We start from the raw sequence: 25494 nt of genomic DNA, 5'->3' as shown, positions 1-25494 counted from the left end.
GAAAATTTGGAGTGGGGTTTCATGTGGGGGGCCGGGGGGATATGTCCTCTCCTGATGGCTCTTGTTCTAACAAGCTCACATTACGTTGTGTAATTTGCCAAAGCAGTCATCTTTCTTCTTCACTCAGGTAGGACTTGTGGCTAAAAATGTACAATATATGGGTGATTTGGATGATATAGTTTATTTTTCTATATTATATAGGAAAAAAAGAAAAGAAGCAAAAATTAAAAACACTAAATATGCCTTGGCTTTTTTTTTTTTTGCAATATCCATCCATTATCTGTAGCCGCTTATCCTGTCCTACAGAGTCGCAGGCAAGCTGGAGCCTATCCCAGCTGACTATGGGCGAGAGGCGGGGTACACCCTGGACAAGTCACCAGATCATCGCAGGGCTGACACATATGGCCCTTTTCCACTACCCTTTTTCAGCTCACTTCAGCCCGACACGGCTCGCGTTTCGACTACCTCCGAGCAGCACGACTCAGCTCGCTTCAGCCCTACTCAGCACCCAAAACTCGCACGGTTTTGGAGTGGGGCTGAAGCGAGCCAAATCGAGCCGAGTGGGGCTAGGGGCGTGAGGAGACACTCCCCTGTGCACTGATTGGTGAGGAGGAGTGTCCTCACACGCCCACACACGCCCCGCGAGCACGCTGGGATCTGTAAACCCGGAAGAAGAATAATTACGAATTACGAGAATTTCTGAAGCCTTATGCGCCTCGCCTCATCTATACGCTCTTGCCAGTATCTGTTGGCGTTGTCGGTGACAACAAGCCACAGCACCAAGACCAGCAACACTAACGACTCCATGTCCTCCATGTTTGTTGTTTACTATCCAGGTCGTGAGACTACCGCTTAAAAGGTCACTGATGTCACTGTTTGCGCCGCCTAACGACATCACGTGACGTCCACCCACTTTCGCTAACTCCACCCAATGTGTCCACCCACTTCCAGCCAGCACGGTTCAGCGCGGTTGTAGTCGAAATGCAACTCCAACAGCCCCGCTCAGCTCGACTCAGCCCAACTCAGCACGGCACGGCTCAGCCCAACTCAGCCGCGTTTGTAGTGGAAAAGCGGCAATAGACAACCATTCACACTCACATTCACACCTACGGTCAATTTAGAGTCACCAGTTAACCTAACCTGCATGTCTTTGGACTGTCGGGGAAACCGGAGCACCCGGAGGAAACCCACGCGGACACGGGGAGAACATGCAAACTCCACACAGAAAGGCCCCTGTTGGCTGCTGGGCTCGAACCCAGAACCTTCTTGCTGTGAGACGACAGTGCTAACCACTACATCACTGTACTACCAGGGAAAATAGTGTACATTAAATTTTTTACCACAATGTTGAAGTGATAGACTGCTGTTGCTGAGCAAATGGACTTTAGTATGCTAATACGTGCTTAATACAAATGAACCCGCTGTAGTCTTCTTACAAGAACATGGTACAAAATGAAGAAGCTTTGTGATGAGCTCCGCAGAAATAAAATAAAAGTGCAAATGCGTTTGTTAGCGGCAGATGAAATGAGGGAGTATCGATCGCTGGATGCTAAGCACCTCATTGTAGCCGAGAATCAGCGCTGAATAAAAGACAAGAAGTGAGAGAGTAATACATGACAGATAGATGAAAGGAAGTGTGTGTGAGGGAGAGAGAGTAGCTGAACAGTCCTGGAGCTTTGTCACTTCAGACAGGGAGAACAAGTAGGAGAAGCTACCCAATGCGAGAACAAAGGAAGAAAGAAAAGGAAAAGTGCCTTTGACAAGCTTTCTGAGCTGTCTCTCACTGCTGTAGTACCAAAGCAGTGAAGTGAGTCCCTATCACTTATTCGTCAGTTAATTAGTTTAAAAAAGATTATTTAACATGGTTATAATGGGGAAAAAAAAACTTTAAAAATAACTGCTCATAGGAAATCTCGACTGGAGCCAGATAATTATAAACGAAGCATTATTCAGATTATAATTAAAGCTAGACGGCCTTTCGATTTCATAAAATCAGTGAAATTTAGTTCGCTCTGAAATGTGGTCATTGTGATATACGTTTATTTCTGTAATATCTCACAAAATATCAGGCCATTCTGTGGCTGGGAAGTTATTTAATTTGAGGGGATTAAAGCAAAAAATGTGCATGAAATCGCTCGCTTCATGCAGTAAAGCAGACAGAGGAAGTCCGTGTGCACATGTGCAGGTTTACCTTATTATTATTATTATTATTATTATAATTTTGGGGTTTATGGCAGCTGGCATCCACAGTGTTGCATTACTGCCATCTATAGTTTTACATTGAGCGTGCACTGACAGTTCCATCATTCTGTCGCTAAACGAACAACTGATCACACCGAGGTGCTCGCTGACCGGCGATATTTATTAGTTTGGTCTTGCGTTTCCTTTCCTTCATATATAACATAACGTCTTTTCTTCTTGCTTTCTGTTACTGTAGGTGGTCTTTCACGTTTCATTCGCACACTCACGTCCTCCACTTGTCTCCCGTTTCAAATTTGTATCCGACAATGCCTTGTGCGAACGGGGAAAGCCCACCATGTGATGCATGACGTAGTATCTTGAATTGGGTCATGGTGAAGCAGGAAAAAATCTCATCTCATCTCATTATCTCTAGCCGCTTTATCCTGTTCTACAGGGTCGCAGGCAAGCTGGAGCCTATCCCAGCTGACTACGGGCGAAAGGCGGGGTACACCCTGGACAAGTCGCCAGGTCATCACAGGGCTGCACATAGACACAGACAACCATTCACACTCACATTCACACCTACGGTCAATTTAGAGTCACCAGTTAACCTAACCTGCATGTCTTTGGACTGTGGGGGAAACCGGAGCACCCGGAGGAAACCCACGCGGACACGGGGAGAACATGCAAACTCCGCACAGAAAGGCCCTCGCCGGCCACGGGGCTCGAACCCGGACCTTCTTGCTGTGAGGCAACAGTGCTAACCACTACACCATCGTGCTGCCGCAGGAAAAAATAGCGGAGAATTTAGGGCCACGTGGCCCTTAATTCATTAATTGTTCTATTAAAAAAAACTAATAAAATTGGAAGTCTGTGATTCGAATTCAGTATCTTTCGGTCCACTAAACAAAAATAATTGGGTGTCGGGGAGAATTCTTTTTATGACCTACACTTGAAAAATCTGAAAGGCAGTTTTGAACTAATCCAATTTTCAGTTGCAGAGGTTTTTAATTTTCATAACTGCAAAACACAGACACTTTATCGGTGTAAGCAATAAAGGTTCAACCACAAATAAGAATAAATGGCACGATACAGAACTGGCATTTATTTTTCTGCTCCTCTAAATCATGCTATGAGTTTTTAATAAACCTGCAACACAATGATGCCAGTTTACATTATAATTATGTTATTTAGTTTGATATGTGCAGATGGAGCGTCACTGTAGGTGGAAACTGTTTTAATCAAAATAAATAACAGAGCTTGCATTCGACTGTGCATTTTTTTTTTAATGCCAGAGCATGTAAAGTTTTTCTCAGAGTAAATGGAGTACTTTTTCAGACTTTTTCAATGCTACTTCAAGCATCATTTACAGACACATTTGCAGTAAAGAGATGTAAAATGCTTCTAGAAGTCTGCAGAAAGAAAAATACAAAAGCTATAAATCTTCCACATAAATTACATCATCCAGTCGTTTGAACTTTTCATATTGCTATATCAAAAGAAATGTTTCACAAAATCTGAGAAAATCCCAAATGGAACGTTTGCGCTTGTGAATGCTGACTAAGAGCAGCCTATAATAAGACAAATGTACATTCGAATTCAAGAGAATTTAATATTTATTAACGTCGTTAATTTATAAAATGATTGGAGAGCAATTTGAAGGAAATTGAAAACACTCTGTTCGTCATCATTATGACTTACATTTTGTGTCTATATGTTGTGACTTAAAGGGGAACTGAAGTCATTTTTAAACTTGTTTATTTCCTAATTAACGTGTTATTCAATTACGTTTTCGGTTTTATTAACCTTATATCATGACTCGTATTGGCATATTATATTACACTTGTCAGCCTTTTCGGTTTTTAGCCATGTTGAATGTAGTTCGTTTGGTCCACGGCAGGCGTCGCTTATCCACACGATCTTCACGAGACTTGTGCGAGACTTCAAATGTGAAGTGTCAGCGCCGCCATTTTGAAAACTGTTTACACAGCGGCCAGATCGCCATATCATTCCAATTTAGATTAATTTCAAGATTTGCCAGCTTCATCAGTGATGGAGTGTCAGTCCTGCATGCTGTGGCGCATGCACCTGAAGGCGCGCCTCGGGCTCTGCACGCGCCGAGTGGACTCCAGCACACGCGCCGTGAACAAGGCGCACCTGAGCTCAATTAAGGAACTATGCGTTTGCCTGTTTAAGGACTGCGCTGATGCATTTGCATCGCGAAGTATTACGATACACATGTACGCATTACCGAGCCTTTCTACCCGTTGTCTTGATTTCCTGTTTCACGATCCTTGTGCCTGTTTCTCGTTCTTGTCCTCGCTCAGCCTTTGATGTACTATTTGCGCCTCGACTGACCCTTTTGCCTGTATTTTCGTTTTTTATCTAGCCTGCCGTTTTGGATTGTTTGCCTGTGTATATGTATTCTGCACTTTATTAAACTGTATGCTTCTGCACATACATCCGCCTCCCTCACGTACGTGACATGAAGATTATTCCATATGACTTCAAATCAACATGGAGTAGAGAAGAATTGGAAAGACGACAGGATAAGGACGAGTCCGTCGCGCTGGTATTTACGTCATTACTGTCGCACAATTAAAACGTGCCAGATCAGGCGGCTGGTGGGTTTTCAAAAGAATAAATACATGCATGTATTTTTGTGATAAATACATATTATACTCAGCGCATTTCCCACATAATCCTCACTAAGGTTTCGGAAAGCACTACAAAATGGCGTCCCCACTATATAGTGCCCTATATAGTGAGTAGGGAGCGATTTCAGACACGGGGAAAACTTCCGGCTTGATTACGTCAGCATTCGAAGGAGGGCGCACGTGTCTTTTGACATCATTGGAAGATGTCGGTCACTTTGATTTCCACTGTACATTCTACTTCTGTCCTATGAACTCTTGTACAGGTCTCAGTGAATCTCGTTTACAGCCATTGCTTTGATCTATGGACTGATATATAACATAGCATATTTCAAACACTCATAACTTGCTAGAGCAGTGACAAAATAGCTATTAGAAATGCATACCTACATTTTATAAAATGAGATAAATAGATGAGATAAATAGAATTTTGAGAATAAAAAATTTGCCTGGGCGGCACGGTGGTGTAGTGGTTAGCGCTGTCGCCTCACAGCAAGAAGGTCCGGGTTTGAGCCCCGGGGCCGGCGAGGGCCTTTCTGTGCGGAGTTTGCATGTTGTCCACGTGGGTTTCCTCCGGGTGCTCCGGTTTCCCCCACAGTCCAAAGACATGCAGGTTAGGTTAACTGGTGACTCTAAATTGAGCGTAGGTGTGAATGTGAGTGTGAATGGTTGTCTGTGTCTATGTGTCAGCCCTGTGATGACCTGGCGACTTGTCCAGGGTGTACCCCGCCTTTCGCCCGTAGTCAGCTGGGATAGGCTCCAGCTTGCCTGCGACCCTGTAGAAGGATAAAGCGGCTAGAGATAATGAGATGAGATGAGATGAGATGAGATGAGAAAAATTTGCCTTCAGTTCCTCTTTAATTATGGTGGCATGGTGGTGTAGTGATTAGCACTGTCGCGTCACAGCAAGAAGGTTCTGGGTTTGAGCCCAGTGGCCAACGGGGGCCTTTCTGTGTGGAGTTTGTATATGGTCCCCGTGCCTGCGTGGGTTTCCTCCGGGTGCTCCGGTTTCCCCTCCAGTCCAAAGACATGCACATTAGGTTAACATGGGGCAGCCATGGCCTGAGGTTGGGCTGAAGTGCCCTTGAGCAAGGCATCTTACCCACAACTGCTTCCCGGGCAATGTAGCATAGCTGCCCACTGCTCTGTGTGTGTGTGTGTGTGTGTGTGTGTGTGTGTGTGTGTGTGTGTGTGTGTGTGCGTGCTCATTGCTCACTTGTGTGTGCATGTGTGTGTTCACTGCTTCAGATGGGTTACTTGCAGAGGTTAAATTTCACTGTGTGCTTTAGTCTGTGGTTGAGTGTATGTGTCACAAATAAAAGATTCTTGGCTTGGCTTCTTCTTCTCCCCGTGTCCGCGTGGGTTTCCTCCGGGTGCTCCGGTTTCCCCCACAGTTCAAAGACATGCAGGTTAGGTTAACTGGTGACTCTAAATTGACTGTATGTGTGAATGTGAGTGTGAATGGTTGTTTGTCTCTACTACCCCTTTTCCACCAAATCAGTTCCAGGGCTGGTTCGGGGCCAGTGCTGGTGCTGGTTCACAACTCGTTCAACTTGCGAACCAGCTGAGAACCAGTTTGCTTTTCCATAGCTCGCGGTGCTAAGCGGAGCCACGTCATTACGTCGCTGTATACGTCATTATGTCGCTGTATACGTCAGTTACGTCGCTGTATACGTCAGTTACGGCGCTACATTTAGTTAAACCTTGGCGTGAATATCAAAGCAAAAACAACACGGAAGAAGCAGCAGCAGCAGCAACAACAACAATAATAATAATGGATGACTTCGCGTTTGTACAGCTGCTGCTTCTCGTCGCTTAAAAATGGCGATCTTTCGCGGTCTTGTTATTGTTGTTGGTCTTAACAACTCCACCCCCCCGCTGACGTAAGCAGTTCTTTCCTCTGGCCCAGCAGAGAGTTGGTGCTAGCCTGGAACCGGTTTTTCTGGCCCCAGAGCCAGTTCTTTGTCAGTGGAAACAGAAAACCCGGTTTCAAACTAAGCACTGGCCCCGAACCAGCCCTGGAACTGCTTTGGTGGAAAAGGGCAAAAGTGTCAGCCCTGTGATGACCTGGCGACTTGTCCAGGGTGTACCCCGCCTCTCGCCCATAGTCAGCTGGGATAGGCTCCAGCTTGCCTGTGACCCTGCACAGGATAAGTGGTTACAGATAATGGATGGATGGATGGATGGATGGATGTCATGACTTAATTATTATAAAGTTCTGGCATTTTGGTCAAAAACCACATGTTAACCCTCATCACTGAAGGATACAAAATGCAATTTCTCTCAATTTGGGCATTTGTCACTTCTCAGTAACAGCAACCAACCGGAGAGAGTGGAGGTTTAAAGTGGCCGGCTCACCTTTCCCAGAACCCATTTCATTGTTTTTGTCTACATACAGACCACTACTCTGCTCACTCTATGTGCAGCAAAGTCTCTGCAAATTCACTGTTAGTAATCCCTCCAAAACCCATCTCAAACTTTTTCTTCATCCACATGTCTGTGGAAGCTTTGATGACAATATATCTGATGTTTTTTTTTTTCTGTGAGACAGCCAGGGCCAGGTCTGGTCCATTACAATGGCGTAACCATACAAACATGGAATGGATCTGTTGAAAAAAAAATTAAACATAGATACATTGACAAAATAGCTTCAATTTTATGTTGCTATTTAAGATCTATGGCCTAGGGTGTGTCCAAATTGTTACCTTGCCCGCGACGGAGTAAGCGGGGCGAGGTGTTGTAATCAGTACGGTTTGTTTGTTTGTTTGTGTGTCTGCCTGTTAACAATCTAGCGTCTAGACAGTTGCACCGATTGACTTCAAATTTTCAGGGTAGGTGAGCAATTTTCTGTAGATTACCTGCTTAAATTTTGGGGGTAATCGGGTCAAGGTGAAGATCAAGGTCACCGGAAAGGTCAAAATAACATATTTTCAATTATAACTCAAAAATGGTTGCCAATAGACAGATGTTTACTATTATGAGCATATAGGAACTCCCATATGGCCTTTCATTTGTCACCATGATCTTTGACCTTGAAAGGTAAAACTCAAGGTCACAGATTTTCAGAGGGCTGTAACTTGAAAACGGTTGATGGTAGACAGATATTTACCATGATCAACTTATAGGAAGTGCCATATGGGCTTTCATTTGGCACCATGATCTTTGACCTTGAGTGACCTTGAAAGGTCAAACTGAAGGTCATGGGTTTCCAAAGGGCTTTAACTTTAAAATGGTTCATGATAGCCAGATGTTTACTACAACCCCGATTCCAAAACAGTTGGGACAAAGTACAAATTGTAAATAAAAACGGAATGCAATGATGTGGAAGTTTCAAAATTCCATATTTTATTCGGAATAGAACATAGATGACATATCAAATGTTTAAACTGAGAAAATGTATCATTTAAAGAGAAAAATTAGGTGATTTTAAATTTCATGACAACAACACATCTCAAAAAAGTTGGGACAAGGCCATGTTTCCCACTGTGAGACATCCCCTTTTCTCTTTACAACAGTCTGTAAACGTCTGGGGACTGAGGAGACAAGTTGCTCAAGTTTAGGGATAGGAATGTTAACCCATTCTTGTCTAATGTAGGATTCTAGTTGCTCAACTGTCTTAGGTCTTTTTTGACGTATCTCCCGTTTTATGATGCGCCAAATGTTTTCTATGGGTGAAAGATCTGGACTGCAGGCTGGCCAGTTCAGTACCCGGACCCTTCTTCTACGCAGCCATGATGCTGTAATTGATGCAGTATGTGGTTTGGCATTGTCATGTTGGAAAATGCAAGGTCTTCCCTGAAAGAGATGTCGTCTGGATGGGAGCATATGTTGCTCTAGAACCTGGATATACCTTTCAGCATTGATGGTGTCTTTCCAGATGTGTAAGCTGCCCATGCCACACGCACTAATGCAACCCCATACCATCAGAGATGCAGGCTTCTGAACTGAGCGCTGATAACAACTTGGGTCGTCCTTCTCCTCTTTAGTCTGAATGACACGGCGTCCCTGATTTCCATAAAGAACTTCAAATTTTGATTCGTCTGACCACAGAACAGTTTTCCACTTTGCCACAGTCCATTTTAAATGAGCCTTGGCCCAGAGAAGACGTCTGCGCTTCTGGATCATGTTTAGATACGGCTTCTTCTTTGAACTATAGAGTTTTAGCTGGCAACGGCGGATGGCACGGTGAATTGTGCTCACAGATAATGTTCTCTGGAAATATTCCTGAGCCCATTTTGTGATTTCCAATACAGAAGCACGCCTGTATGTGATGCAGTGCCGTCTAAGGGCCCGAAGATCACGGGCACCCAGTATGGTTTTCCAGCCTTGACCCTTACGCACAGCGATTCTTCCAGATTCTCTGAATCTTTTGATGATATTATGCACTGTAGATGATGATATGTTCAAACTCTTTGCAATTTTACACTGTCGAACTCCTTTCTGATATTGCTCCATTATTTGTCGGCGCAGAATTAGGGGGATTGGTGATCCTCTTCCCATCTTTACTTCTGAGAGCCACTGCCACTCCAAGATGCTCTTTTTATACCCAGTCATGTTAATGACCTATTGCCAATTGACCTAATGAGTTGCAATTTGGTCCTCCAGCTGTTCCTTTTTTGTACCTTTAACTTTTCCAGCCTCTTATTGCCCCTGTCCCAACTTTTTTGAGATGTGTTGCTGTCATGAAATTTCAAATGAGCCAATATTTGGCATGAAATTTCAAAATGTCTCACTTTCGACATTTGATATGTTGTCTATGTTCTATTGTGAATACAATATCAGTTTTTGAGATTTGTAAATTATTGCATTCCATTTTTATTTACAATTTGTACTTTGTCCCAACTTTTTTGGAATCGGGGTTGTATTATCAACATATAAGAAGTCCCATATGGGCTTTCAGTTGCCACCATGACCTTTAACCTTGACCCTGAATGACTTTCAAGGTCAAGTCAGCAACTGTCTTTTCAAACTGATGCCGATGCTCTATTACAGGGCAGTTGAAAACCTGGAGAAATGCGTTAAATGCGTTTTTTTGCATCGAGGTGTTCCTGGCCACGGTTGGCTATGGGATCATTGTGATTCAAACTTATGATCTGCTGAAGCTTAGATGAATGTTTTTGTGTTTTGTTTTTCTGTTACACCACTTGGGAGCAACAGAGTTTACCATTTACAAACAGTATTTTAATCTTATAGAATAATAAATTATTTCCTGTTTCAAATTTGTATCCCACAATACCTTGCGTGAACGGTGAAAGCCCACCACGTGATGCATGACATAGTATCTTGAATTGGGTCATGGTGAAGCAGGAAAAAATAGCGGAGAATTTAGGACCATGTGGCCCTAAATTCATCAATTGTTCTATTAAAAAATAAATAAATAAATAAATAAATAAATAAATAAAATTGGAAGTCTGTGATTCGAATTCAGGATCTTTCGGTCCACTAAACAACAATAATTGGGTGTCGGGGAAAATTCTTTTTATGACCTACACTTGAAAAATCTGAAAAGCAATCTAGCTTTAAAAGTGTAACCTTGCTGAGTTGTAAATGTAGGTAATCTAGCTTTATAGTTTTGCTCGCAGGAATGTCAAAACTTTGATGTCCCATATCTCAAAACAGTTCTTCACCCAGAAAGAACCTCATGATCCTGCGATCACGATGTGTTTATGATCTAGTCATACCTTCCTGCATTAAATATTTCCATACAGTAAGTGTCTCGTAAAAAAATAAAATGGAAAAGCAACATTTTGGCATCATTGTGCAGTGAGACAGTATACACAGATTTAACATTTCTTTCAAAATCTTTTTATGAAAATGAGGTGAGACTCTGAAAGTTGCGAGATACTGAAAGCAAGTATGTCGCATCCCCAGCCTACTTCAACACACACTGCTGTGAACAAAGGCAGCAGTACTGTAAATGTTTAAATCTGTGGGTTTTTACATCACTCCTGAACATTGCATTCTGAAGAAATGAAAAATAGGTTTGTGCTCATAGAATGTGTTTGGTTGGGTCTCGTTCTTTATTCCTTGATTTTGCTATTAACTTTCTCTCCATATGTCAATGTAAGATTAGGCAGGGCTTTGTGGAGTTGAGTACAGCTTTATCAAAGCAGTGTTTATTGTGTGTTTACAGTGTGCATGTGAGGCGCACAGATAAAGTGGGCACGGAGGCGGCGTTTCACCCCATAGAGGAGTACATGTTGCACGTGGAGGAACAGTTCCAGCTCATGGCCCAGCGCATGCAGCTGGACAAAAAGAGAGTGTATTTGGCAACTGATGACCCCTCACTGTTACAGGAAGCCAAGAGCAAGTGAGTGATCTGAATGAAGTTTATTTCTAATATATATATATATATATATATATATATATATATATATATATATATATATATATATATATTAGAAATAAATATATATATTAGAATATATATATATATATATATATATATATATATATATATATATAATATAATCTAATATCTAATAATCTAATAGAATATATATATATATATATATATATATATATATATATATATATATATATATATATACTGTATATATTATCAGTTGGGACCAAATATCCCTACAAGGATAAGGATAATGTAATTTATGGGGACATTTTTCTGATCCTCATAAGGGTAAACTGTATTTTTGTTTGTTTGGTTTATTCAGATTTAAAGCTAAAAGAGCCTGAATGCTTTCTTTAGTTATGCCAGAGGAAGGATAGCTAGACGTGTGTGTGTGTTTGTGTGTGTGTGTGTGTGTGCGTGCGCACATGTTTTATACTACTGAGGACCAAATGTCACCACAAGGATAGTAAAATCTGACAATTTCGACCTTGTGGGGACATTTACATGAGCCCCACAAGGAAATTGCATTTTTAATTTTATTTATTTAATCAATTATTTTATTTATTTATTTATTTATTTATTAGCAAAAATTGAATGAATGAATGAATGAATGAATGAGCCAAAACGTTTCCTTTTCTTTCCTGAGGTTAAAGTGCTGATGACACGAACATGACTCTATGCAATTTCTTAAATAAACTATACAACATGGCAAACATGTTAGATTTCTGTTATAATTACGTGAAAAGAAGCTGTTGTTACGCGAATATCCAACTTTTAATTGCACAGCGCAAGAAAACTGGGTCCGTGGCTCGCGGCCATGCTGTGACGTCAGCGGAAGAACACGCTGCGGTTCACTGGCTGTTCTACTCAATGGAAATGGCGCATGAAAACGCCGGTGAACTCTCGAGTGCTAGCTCTTCAACAACCAAATACTGGTACTTTAAGCAGTGATCATGACGGCATGATTTTATCTGATTTTAAATAAATGAGATTGATAATAATGTGAATGTTCACAATTAGTACATACAAACTCTGCAGCTTCTGATTCAGCAGCTGCGTCATACTCCGCAAAAACATCAGCAAGAACCTACAATATAAATGGAAATGCAATACACTAAGCTCAAATGACTTTTGGAAAGTATAATTTCTAAATTTTTTCTACATATTCTTGAAGTCGGTCATCGGGGTACTTGCTACCGTTCCCTAACAACGCATGGCAAAGGGTAAAGTGTAGTGTTGCTACGAGTACTTGCTAAAGCCTCCGGTGGAAGATCCTCGATGTGCTGATAAGACATACAGTTCTATATAACACACAAGTGTCACGATAATCACAAAACAGATGCAAATTGTTAAAATACCTAATTTTTAAGCAATCATGTGTTGATCTCTTCCGAATAGAATCTATGATAGCCTACCCTCTTTACCCTTTGCCTCTCGTTGCTAGGCGGCAGTTACATGAAAGCCGCAAGCTTTCACAAGCAAATACATGACTGATATCACGCCGACTTTATGATTACATTTATGATTATCATGAATGTGTACTCTATGATGTGTACTCTATGAGCGCTCTGGAGCAAGTCACTTCCAAGATGGCCGTGCAGACCGCATGGTTACTATTTTTAGCATCATGTCGGAGCACTCTATAGCTCTACGTACCTTTATCTTATGTCGTTTCTCAACACATGTTCTGACAGTTGGACTGTCTTTGGAGGAGTCGCCTTGTCCCAGGCGACTGCTGGATCCGGCATAGCTACTAGTAGACCCCCTCCGGAATACTGTAGGCACTGCTGATGGTAGCAGCACACGTTTTTGCTGAACTGCACACCCAAGAGATTCTTTTAAGCTGGGAAGGGTGTCAAAACAATCCAAATCGAAGTGTTCAGAGCACAGGACGGATGTTGGTGAGGGCTCCCACTTGTCACGAGTGCGCCTGACTTGCCTCACTCACTTCGCATGCAGCTCGGGATCTCTGGGAAACTTGAATAAACTTACCCCATCCTTGTGGGTTTTGGAGCAAAAGCCGGCAACACAACGCGAAGGCATAATAACTATATATATAATGTATAATAACGTCTAATAAAAATACTAATAATGATAAACTGAACACCTGTCGCATCAACAACAAACTGGTAAGTGAGGAGGAAGGTTCTTTCGCTGACGTCATATAGCTCCTCCTCCTCCTTCGTCTCCTGGGTGCTGCAGCCCTGTCAAATTTGCCCAAATAGCCGCGTTTTTTATCATAACTTGTAAAATAGGCGCCTTCGTGAATTAATATACGGATCATCGGGAATTACTTTTTATGTTATAAAACATCGCCAAAGATGTCAAAAACATGTCATCAGCACTTTAATGTTAGGGTTAGGTTTAGGTGCAGGCACACCATTAATTAAATGCAATAATAATTATGTCAGTGGAAGGTCCTCACAAGGATAGTGAGACAAGTGTGTGTGTGTGTGTGTGTGTGTGTGTGTGCGCCAGATACACCGATTATGAGTTCATCAGTGATAATTCCATTTCGTGGTCGGCTGGACTGCATAACCGCTACACAGAGAACTCTCTCAAAGGCGTCATCCTGGACATCCACTTCTTATCCCAGACTGACTTCCTCGTCTGTACATTCTCCTCACAGGTACGCACACACACACACACACTGAACCCTCACTGAGCTCAGGTACTGAGTCACAGTTCCAATAAATCTGGAGTGTGTTTTTGGGCTCCAACCCATCTGTCTCATCTCATTTCTCTACTTATGAACACACCCTTCATGAGACTATAATGAGTGTGTTAATGTCTACATACAGCAGGATTGCACTCTGACAGTATGGTCCTCATAAATGCACTTTGAATTTGAATAGCATATTGGTGACTGTCTGTGTGGAATTTCGCAGGTTTTCCCTGCATCTCTATGGGTTTCCTGCAGGGACTCTGGTTTCCTCCCATCTACCGGTATATGTAGGTGGATAGGCTGCACGAAATAGCCCATGGAGTGAATAAATGTATGGGTTGTGTCCCATCCAGGGTGTATTCCTGCCATGGACCCAGTATTTCCTTGAGAGTCTCTGGATCCATTGCTGTCCTGACCAGGTTACTTAAAGAAGTATAAAGTGACCTGTGGAACATTTCCTAATTCCACGGGTCACTTTATACTCTTGCACTTTATGATATTTTTGCTGCAGCATAATTTAATTTAGGGGCGGCACGGTGGTGTAGTGGTTAGCGCTCTCGCCTCACAGCAAGAAGGTCCCGGGTTCGAGCCCCAGGGCCGGCGAGGGCCTTTCTGTGTGGAGTTTGCATGTTCTCCCCGTGTCCGCGTGGGTTTCCTCCGGGTGCTCCGGTTTCCCCCACAGTCCAAAGACATGCAGGTTAGGTTAACTGGTGACTCTAAATTGACTGTAGGTGTGAATGTGAGTGTGAATGGTTGTCTGTGTCTATGTGTCAGCCCTGTGATGACCTGGCGACTTGTCCAGGGTGTACCCCGCCTTTCACCCGTAGTCAGCTGGGATAGGCTCCAGCTTGCCTGCGACCCTGTAGAAGGATAAAGCGGCTAGAGATGATGAGATAATTTAATTTAATACACTTCATATTTAATTCTGTGCTGAGCCAAATTGCAACGAAATTTCATTCATACTGAATGACAATAAACGTTGTCTAAGTCTAAAGCTAGACGGCCTCTTCTCATCTCATCTCATTATCTCTAGCCGCTTTATCCTTCTTCAGGGTCGCAGGCAAGCTGGAGCCTATCCCAGCTGACTACGGGCGAAAGGCGGGGTACACCCTGGACAAGTCGCCAGGTCATCACAGGGCTGACACATAGACACAGACAACCATTCACACTCACATTCACACCTACGGTCAATTTAGAGTCACCAGTTAACCTAACCTGCATGTCTTTGGACTGTGGGGGAAACCGGAGCACCCGGAGGAAACCCACGTGGACACGGGGAGAACATGCAAACTCCACACAGAAAGGCCCTCGCCGGCCCCGGGGCTCGAACCCAGGACCTTCTTGCTGTGAGGCGACAGCGCTAACCACTACACCACCGTGCCGCCCCTAGACGGCCTCTTGATTTCATAAAATCGATGACATTTAGTACCCTCTGATATTTGGTCATTGTGATATATGTTTATTTCTGTAATATCTCACAAAATATCAGGCCATTCTGTGGCTGAGAAGTTATTTAATTTAAGGGGATTAAAGCAAATAATGTGCATGAAATCGCTCACTTCGTGCAGTCAAGCAGACAGAGGAAGTCCGTGTGTGTGCGCATGCGCAGGTTTACCTTCGTCTTCTTCTTTTGGGTTTTACAGCAGCTGGCATCCACAGTGTTGCATTACTGCCATCTACAGGTTTACCTTTGAGCGTGCACTGACCGTTCCATCATTCTGTCGCTAAACGAACAGCTGATCACGCCGAGGTGCTCGCTGAGCGCCGATATTTATTAGTTTGGTCCTGCGTTTCCTTTCCTTCGTATATAACATAACGTCTTTTCTTCTCGCTTTCCTTTACTGTAGTCGGTCTTTCACGTTTCATTCGCACACTCACGTCCTTTATTTTTCTCTCCTGTTTCAAATTTGTATCCCACAATGCCTTGTGCGAATGGGGAAAGCCCACCACGTCATGCATGATGTAGTATCTTGAATTGGGTCATGGTGAAGCAGGAAAAAATAGCGGAGAATTTAGGGCCACATTGCCCTCAATTCATTAATTGTTCTTTAAAAAAATAAAATAAAATTGGAAGTCTGTGATTTAAATTCAGTAGCTTTCAGTCCACTAAACAAAATAATTGGGTGTTGGGGAAAATTCTTTTTATGACCTACACTTGAAAAATCTGAAAGGCAGTTATTTGAGCTTTCAGAACTGCAGTTGAAAAGTGAACTCATAATATCTGTGATACCCTCTAGTGGTTGGCAGCAGTACAATTTCTAATCCCATTCAGACCTCCACTCAGTGGTTACTTTAATAGGAACACCTGTCCATCTGCTCTTTTATGCAGTTATCCAATCAGCCAATCACATGGCAGCAGCACAAGAGCTTCGTTAATGTTCACATCAAATATCAGAATGAGGAAAAAGTGTGATCTCTATGACTAACTGTGGCATGGTTGTTGGTATCAGATGGGCTGGTTTGAGTATTTCAGAAACTGCTGATCTCCTGTAGCCTGGCAAGCCAGACTAAATGTGAATATTTAGTCTGGCCTCGATCCGTAGACATTTCCGACGGGTGTGGGAGGAACAAACCGCTGTCTTTCAAACTGTCTCTGTGCGTATAGGCCAACGCTCTGACCAATCAGCGCAACAGTGACTGTGACATAGTCAGAGCGACAGAAAGCAGTGGGGGAGACCTTGAAATAAATAATTTTTCAAAATGCGTATTAATTAATAAACAGGTTCTAGATATTAAGAAGTTTGGAGATAATGACCACAAGTTTGGAGTCTGTACCACATACACTCGTTTTTTTTTTCCCCAAGTGTTTTTCAAGGGTTTGCTTAAACTGTTTTTGAGAGTTTTTATTTAGTGGTGTTTGGTGAAATAATTTCCCTTAAATTTAAAATAACGGGAAAATAAGAAACAATCAAAAAGTAATGTTTCAAAGCTGTTTATTAATTCTTCGTACTGCACAAACTAGCCCCATCCTTTTGGCTACGAGCGGAGCCAGCTGGTAGATCAGACTTTTGCCATAGCCGGTCAGCAAAACAGCGAAAACGTCCTTCTTGAAAAGGAATGAGCGGAGAGCCTCTTCCTGCTCATGTTTCAACGAAAACTCCAAGTCTAATTCTTCTAAAACTGATTCCAAAGCGGAGTCAAACGCGCGCTGTTCACTAGCCGTAGCCATCTTTCCTGTTGCGCTTTCTCCAGCGTCGCGCAGCTTTGTCGTCACTCCTGCAAAAGCCCGCCCAAAGAATCCAAACAAAATCCTTGCGTTGTGATTGGCGGGCACGATTTGATGCCCGGGGTGTTTTTGTTTATACGGTGCGAGGCTAGACCCATTCGCTAGGCAAAAATATTTTTGGCCGCTAGGCGGGTGGGTCGCCGGCACGGTGGTGTAGTGGTTAGCGCTGTCGCCTCACAGCAAGAAGGTCCTGGGTTCGAGCCCCGGGGCCGGCGAGGGCCTTTCTGTGTGGAGTTTGCATGTTCTCCCCGTGTCCGCGTGGGTTTCCTCCGGGTGCTCCGGTTTCCCCCACAGTCCAAAGACATGCAGGTTAGGTTAACTGGTGACTCTAAATTGACCGTAGGTGTGAATGTAAGTGTAAATGGTTGTCTGTGTCTATGTGTCGGCCCTGTGATGACCTGGCGACTTGTCCAGGGTGTACCCCGCCTTTCGCCCGTAGTCAGCTGGGATAGGCTCCAGCTTGCCCGCGACCCTGTAGAAGGATAAAGCGGCTAGAGATAATGAGATGAGATGAGATGAGGCGGGTGGGTCTGGGCGGCACGGTGGTGTAGTGGTTAGCGCTGTCGCCTCACAGCAAGAAGGTCCTGGGTTCGAGCCCCGGGGCCGGCGAGGGCCTTTCTGTGCGGAGTTTGCATGTTCTCCCCGTGTCCGCGTGGGTTTCCTCCGGGTGCTCCGGTTTCCCCCACAGTCCAAAGACATGCAGGTTAGGTTAACTGGTGACTCTGAATTGACCGTAGGTGTGAATGTGAGTGTGAATGGTTGTCTGTGTCTATGTGTCAGCCCTGTGATGACCTGGCGACTTGTCCAGGGTGTACCCCACCTTTCGCCCGTAGTCAGCTGGGATAGGCTCCAGCTTGCCTGCGACCCTGTAGAAGGATAAAGCGGCTAGAGATAATGAGATGAGATGAGATGAGGCGGGTGGGTCTAGTTTACTAGGCTAGATCTCCTGGGATTTTCACACACAACAGTCTCTCGAGTTTACACAGAATGATGTGGGGGGAAAAATACATCTTGTCCTGTTGAGAGAGATCAGAGGAGAATGATTGGGCTGGTTTGAGACAGGATGTCAGTAGTAACTCAAATTAGCACTCTTTACAACTGTGGTGAACAGAAAAGCATCTCAGAACACAAGACACATCAAACGTTGAGCTGGATAAACTACAAAAGCAGAAGACCACGTCAGGTTCTACTCCTGTAAGCCAACAACAAGAATCTGAAGTTTTCATGGGCAACAGAGTTACCCAAACTGCACAGCTGAAGACTGGAAAAAGACCAGGTGATTTTTTTTTTTTCTTCTTCTAATCTTCAACTGTCCAGTTTTGATGGGTCTGTACTCATGATGACCTCAGATTTTTGCCGTTGGCTGACAGGAGTCGAACCTGATGTGATCTGTTATCGTAGCCCATCCACCTCAAGGTTCAATGTTTTGTGCCTGCTGAGATGCTTTTCTGCTCACCGTGGCTGTAAAGAGTGATTGAGTTACTATACCCTTCCAGGCAGCTCGAACGAGTCTGGCCATCTTCGTCTGACTTCTCTTATCAGCAAGGCCTTTCTACCTACAGAATTGTCACTCACGCAGTGTTTGTGTTTGACGTGAAAATTATCTGAAGCTCTTTGACCTGTATCTATCTGGTTTGATGAATTGCGCTGCTGCCACATGATTAGCTGATAGGATAGCCGTATAAATATACAGTTGTACAGGCGTTCCTAAAAAATTAAGATAGAGTATTGGTGCACCAAAAATACATTTAATATACATGTACATGACAATGTAGATTTTAGTAAATTAATAGTTATTCCATGAAATCTCGTCGTACATGAGCTGATAGCCAACGAGGTGCATAGTGGCGAGTCGGCTATAATCCACGTACGATGAGATTGAGTGGAATAACTGTTTTATTCTCTCCACATTGACTGGATTTTGAGAAACAGAGCATTTTTTTTTTGCAAATTCAATAAATAAAAACTTTATACAAAACGTCCAACAACATCATTTCCGATTAGAATGCAAACAAACCTTCGAAACGACAGTAGCATTTTGTGAAAATTGCAATAATAATCATAATTTTTGAAAAATAATTTTTAAAAGATACAATCTTACCATCAAATACTCTTATATTTTGTTGGGATTTTTTTTGGGGGGGGGGGGGGGGGGGGGTTGTCGTCGAGTAGAGTTTTTATTTCGTCCTTGGTTGGTTCAGCAAAACGCTCCGTCATTTTGTTTTTCTCTACTCATGGTATATGAGCTGATAGCCTAGTAGTAGAGTAGCCAATCAGAGTGCATGATTGCTCATAATCCAGTGAATGTGGATAGAATAATTCATTTTAGCCAGCTGTTTTTAGAGTTCTGTTTATTGTAATATACATGACTCTGTCCCTATTTCTTCATCATAATAAATACAGTATACTGTACGTTGGTTTATTTGTTACATTTTATACTCTTTATTTTTATTTATTTATTTTACAATTTATTAGCTAATATTTAGCAGGTCATATTTGATTAGATGTCTATGGTTGAGTTGATTCAGTTAGTGACTGTCTTTAACCAGAGACCATCTTTTAACAGCCTTGTAAGGCTTGGTGACAAGTTTCTTGCTATTTTTTTTTTTCAAGTAACAGAACTGATTTTTGTTTAATGAAAAAAAAACATTATTTTTGAATGCAAAGTAATTTCAACCTTTCTCACTGCATGTACCAGGTGTGCCGTGTAGCCTATGAGATCATGCAGACTCTGCACCCAGATGCTTCATCGTACTTCTACTCTCTGGATGACATCTACTATTTTGGTGGCCAAAACGCTCACAACCAGATCGCCATTTACGCACATCGGCCACGCGCTGCTGAGGACGTCGCCCTGGAGCCTGGAGATGTTATTGGCGTTGCTGGAAACCACTGGGACGGTTACTCCAAAGGACTGAATCGCAGACTGGGACGCACTGGCCTCTATCCATCTTATAAAGTGAAGGAGAAAATTGAGACAGTGAAATACCCCATCTACCCCGAGGCAGACAAACTACTCAACTCAGAAAATAGAGGAAAATAGACCGAAAGAGACTGAACGAGACAGTACCATAAGAGACTCTAAAAACAGAAAGAGGCATGAAGAGACTGAAACAGACTGAGACAGACAGAGACAGGTTGAAAATAATCCCAAAGTATTTTTTCCTGTATAAAGCTTAATGATAAAGGAGAGATAATAAGACATAGTCCGTAAAGAGGGACATGCTGTCAGTGTGTGTGTGTGTGTGTGTGTGTGTGTGTGTGTGTGTGTGTGTGTGTGTGTGAGAGAGAGAGAGTTAAAAGATGATGTCAAGAGACAAAAATATAGTGATAGAAAAAAAAATTAGATGTAAAGACATGGAAAGAAAGAATGGAAGTAAAGATATTAAGAGACAGAGAGAGATATGGAAAGAGACAAAAAGAGGTAAATAAAATGAGAGACAAAAGTGACGGTGCAAGAAAGAGACAGAAAAAAAAAGACAAAATCTGACAGAGATTTAGAAAATGACAATTATACACATTGGGAAAGAGATCGAGACAAATTCAGATAAAAGAAAAAGCATGGCATAAAAAGGAACAAAACGAGAGGTAAAAAAAAAGAGGCTGAAGAATAAAAAGTGACTGATACACACAGAGACAGAAAGAGATTGACATTGAAGAGAGACATCAGAGAGAAGGATGGAAATAGAGAAAGGGGTGGAAAGAAACAAGGAAAGAAGGCAAATTAAGACTGAATGAGACAAAAAAAAAAAAAATTAAGAGGGGTTTGAAAAATGTGAGCCGAAATGGAAAGAGACAAAAAGAGGCACAGTCAGAACGGATAATCAACTCTGGGACGCTGTATCAGGAAAGACAACAAAAACATTCAGAAGAACGGACGCACACTGAGGACACTGCTGTGCGTATGTGTGTGTGTATTTTTACTCGGTGAGAAATGACGGAGAAGAAAATCGAGGTCTAAAATATCCCAGCTAACCTGAGGCAAACACGCTACAGATTATAGAAACAACAACCTGTAAAGAGCCTTTTTGAGACGGGGGGGGGATAATGAGACATAATCCACAAAGACAGACTGAGGAGACATGCTTGTGTTTTGACTTCGCACAGCCTCCCGAATGACTCTAATATGGATGAAGGCGGAGCGTCTGCGTTTGACTGCAGGCTATTTGGACTCAGCAACACCTGAGCACAATTTACAAACTTACAACTCTGCCTCGCGCTTTATAATAATTTTATTGTTATTTAATTGTCCCAGGGTGGTTTTGAGTCATTTTTATTCTTGCCTTTTAATCTCTTTTTCCTGTTTGATCACTGATCACTAAGAAACTAGAGGAACCTGGTAGACTAAGGAAATCATAAGACATAACAAGGATAACTATTAGGGTGCTTCTTATTTCTTTAATTGCGCTTCCTTGTTTTGTTTTGTTTTGTTTTGTTTTGTTTTCCTCGCCTCTTAGTTCCTCCCTCTGAGGACGTGAGGAAAGGTTGCAAGCAAAGAAAGCAACAGAGGAATGGATGCCAAGCATTGTCATGTTAGGTCAAATCACATCCCGATAACTCAACATCAATTATCGATGACTTGTCCAGCATGTTTTAACCTATACAGTATTTACTCTGCAGTCATCACTGACTTGGCATGTAAATTCAAGCCCATTTATTGATTTTGTAGCCATTGATTCATTATTAAGAGTACTTAATTAGTGTTTCGGTTCTTACCTTATTATTCGTTTGAATCTACACTTAAAAAAAAATCACTGAAATTTCTTAAATCAAATGTGTATGTTGGTTCAACAAGAATGAATTACATAAACATGGATCATTTTCGGATATCCAACATCATGTGAGCATGTTTTTTTTTTTTTTTTTTAACTCTGGAATAAAACCAAACTCCACGCATTCATCCAAGCTCAGGATCAAATCAAGGACCCTAACCTTGTGCCCCAACATTAACCAGTGTGCTATTGTGCCCCACATGAGTTAATTAAGTTAACTTAATACTATATTCACTTCTTCCTGTCTGCATCCTTATAAGACTTTAAAACATTACTGAATCGCATTGACATCACAATCACGCTACATATTTCTAACTAGTAGACTAGATACTGTATGTGTTTAAATGAAATTTAGTATAAACAATGGAAACGTTTTGATGAGAGTATTTTTATGTAAACTATACATAATGTTTTCTCTGACAACATATTCCCTTTTTTCAGTGTAGGTGGTTTTGTGAAAATGGTAAATGTACAACCTAAGGCTTATGTCCCATATGACTTCCACATAAGTACCTTTCTCCTCACTCTAGAAGTCTCTGTGTGCATTTAATGAATTGATAAATAGTAGTTCAGATTTTTCAGCCTTCTTGGAGACAGCGGAGCAGGTGGTCAAGAATGTACATTCTAGTAACTTCCTAGTGCTTCAGTGCTCATGCCAAGAACGATGAAGATACTTGGAGGGGACTTCTGTGCAAGCCACTGATTTTCAATATCACACACTTTGTTCAAACACAAGGTTGTTCCTTAAGTGTATTTGCTCCCAGAGCCCCTTGGATTTTGTGTTGGTTTCATCGGACTTGTGGCCATAAGATTTAATCACTCAGGTAAAGAGAAGGACAGAGCAGTTAAATTAGTGGCAAGTTGGATTCATCACACAAGGTGCCTGCCAGATTTATAGAGAACCTTCTCGGTTGCTTGGGTCCTTCAATGAGGGACAGATTATCATGTCCAAAAGACTTCTCCCTTGTACCAATTGAGGTTGGGGACATGAAGCCACAATGGACCATAGGAGAACAGACCATTCACCAGCTCTACTAAGCAAGTGCATGTAAGTGTTGACCTCTACTGGGGATATTGTTGAGCAATGGATAGAGCACGTTGGGGAATTATTTAACCCAGTGACATTCCAACTCTTCAGGAGACAGTGCCAGATAACTCTGTTTTTTTGGAGTCCTTTACTTTGGCTGAGGTTACAATGGTGGTTACAAACAGTGACAATGTCAAAGCTGCAGCAGATTTGGCCAGAAATATTGAAGGTATTGGACAAGGTTGGGGTTGTGTTGTTAGCATGCCTCTTTAATGTTGCATCAAGATCTAAGGCAGTTCCCTTGGATGACAAACTTGGATGGTAGTCACTATTTTTAAAATAGGGTGTTGGGGACATGAAGCCACAATGGACCATAGGAGAACAGACCATTCACCAGCTCTACTAAGCAAGTGCATGTAAGTGTTGACCTCTACTGGGGATATTGTTGAGCAATGGATAGAGCACGTTGGGGAATTATTTAACCCAGTGGCATTCCAACTCTTCAGGAGACAGTGCCAGATAACTCTGTTTTTTTGGAGTCCTTTACTTTGGCTGAGGTTACAATGGTGGTTACAAACAGTGACAATGTCAAAGCTGCAGCAGATTTGGCCAGAAATATTGAAGGTATTGGACAAGGTTGGGGTTGTGTTGTTAGCATGCCTCTTTAATGTTGCATCAAGATCTAAGGCAGTTCCCTTGGATGACAAACTTGGATGGTAGTCCCTATTTTTAAAGGGGACCATAGGATATATTCCACTTATAGAATTGCACTCCTCCAGCTCCCAGCAAAAGTCAATACCAGGGTTCTAGAGAGGAGTCTGTCAGATAGGATTTAAAGTAGTTCTAGAATTTTAGAACCCACTATTGATGAAAATGTAGTATAAGGGTATATATTCAGTGTATGCAAATTAAAAATAAAAAATTTCCCCATCAAAGGGGTGTATTTGAGCGACAAAACCAAGCTTCTGGGAAGCATTTCCTGGAAATCCCAGTCGGGAGTCACGTGACCGATGACGTAGTAAATTGACCAGGATGGCAGCATCCAGTATAAACACAAGCGAAATGAGTGAATCAGACAGCGATTATTCAGACGAAATTGCATCTGAAGACGAAAGTGAATCGTGTTCCAGTCGAGGTGAGTCGATGCACAACATTTTTTCGACTAAATCAGAGGTCTGGGCCGAAATGTGCATCGTGATCGGCAGTATATTTGGGGCGAACCGATGGCGTTCAAGCGGCCTTTCCAACAACACGGAAATGACTGCAGCTGTCAAAGTCTGCTTTGTGTGCGTTCGGAGCTTGGGGAGAAGAAAAATGCGGGCCTGAATGGGGACAGTCACGGCTGTATCGTAGAAGTGTAAAGCAGGAACTCGTCCAGGGATCGTCTAGTTCTTGTTTAGTTAAAGAACCCTTTAATTGTCCTAAAGGTTCGGGAAGCTCGTTCAAAGCGCGCCTCAAGATTCTCCCATGGACTATAAAAACCACTTTTCCCTTTACACTCACCAGCATAAATATGTGCACTAGCCTTCAACTAGCACCAGTCTGCCCTCGTCCGCTTTACTTGCCGGTTCCACTCAGCGAGATCATATCCATTATTCTTATCAGGATCAGGAAACTGATGCAGAGATACTCCGTCTTTGTTGGTTTTAGAACAGCCGTACGCGACACACTTTTTTACCATCGTATACAGTGGAAATAATCCGTAGATCCGCGAATTGTCACTCACAGTCACAGTATGTACAGGCAGTGAGCTGTCTAGCTTGTCAATTTACTACGTCATCGGTCACGTGATCGCGGCACGATGTTTTGCTCGTGGGCTATCGCAGAAAATCCTCTATAAAATCATTACAGATAAACATTTTTGAGTGATTTTTTTTTTTTTGTAATATACTACAAATATTAGTATTCATCGTTACATGCAAAGGCGATTTTCAAATTCTAAAACTACTTTAAGGGGAACAATGTGGGTTACCCCACGCTGTAGAACACTAGACCAGGCTCTTTATTCTTGTGCAACTGTGTGAGGGGTCATGGAAGTATGCTCATACATTTTACGTGTTTTTTTTTTAATCATTATTTGGAGATGGTATATGATTTTGTATCTCAGCATTTGTGGTGGGGAGTATCGCAGAAGATATGTAGTTATCTGGATCACTACTTCATGCAATCCAGTCTATGTATGTACACAGTGAGCACTGTGTCCATGTTCTAAGCTTTAAGTTGAAACTGTTTAATGTGTCTGTCAGACTCCATCAAAGGGCTGTCTTGTCTCTTATGTGTGGTTTACATGGACAGTATATCAAGATATAAGAGGTGTCCATTATGGGAGGCTAAAGGTATGTCTGAGACTATGGTTTTCACCTGGAAGATTGGGGTGCTCCCTTCAGGTAAGGAGATAGACCTTTGGCTTGGTGGAAATCTTGGGATCTTATTCATGAGCTTTGAAAAATAGAACACATTAGATTGACAATGGATCAGATAAGAGGCAGCAGTGTTACAGTTACTGTACTGGTTTGTTGTGGAGAAACAGGAGCTCAGTTTGGGGACAAAGCTCTGTGTTTACCAGTCAGTTTATGTCCCTGTTCTCACTTATGGTCATAAGCTGTGGGGCATGAGTGCA

General features: G+C 42.4%; 1 protein-coding gene across 1 annotated transcript in view; it reads left to right on the top strand.

Moving 5' to 3' along the window:
• Window positions 1-20118, top strand: part of fut8b (fucosyltransferase 8b (alpha (1,6) fucosyltransferase)) — a 236060-nt gene extending 215942 nt beyond the window's left edge. The window contains exons 7-9 of the mRNA XM_060915731.1: window positions 10969-11145; window positions 13663-13813; window positions 19774-20118. Of these exons, the coding sequence (XP_060771714.1) occupies window positions 10969-11145; window positions 13663-13813; window positions 19774-20118 (673 nt within the window). The remainder of the gene's footprint in view (window positions 1-10968; window positions 11146-13662; window positions 13814-19773) is intronic.
• Window positions 20119-25494: the final 5376 nt, after the last annotated feature.

This window comes from Neoarius graeffei, chromosome 3 (assembly GCF_027579695.1).
Source record: "Neoarius graeffei isolate fNeoGra1 chromosome 3, fNeoGra1.pri, whole genome shotgun sequence".
In the NCBI taxonomy this organism is placed as follows: Eukaryota; Metazoa; Chordata; class Actinopteri; order Siluriformes; family Ariidae; genus Neoarius; species Neoarius graeffei.
Note: the sequence above shows the minus strand (reverse complement) of the source record. Positions and strands in the feature narration are given on the sequence as shown.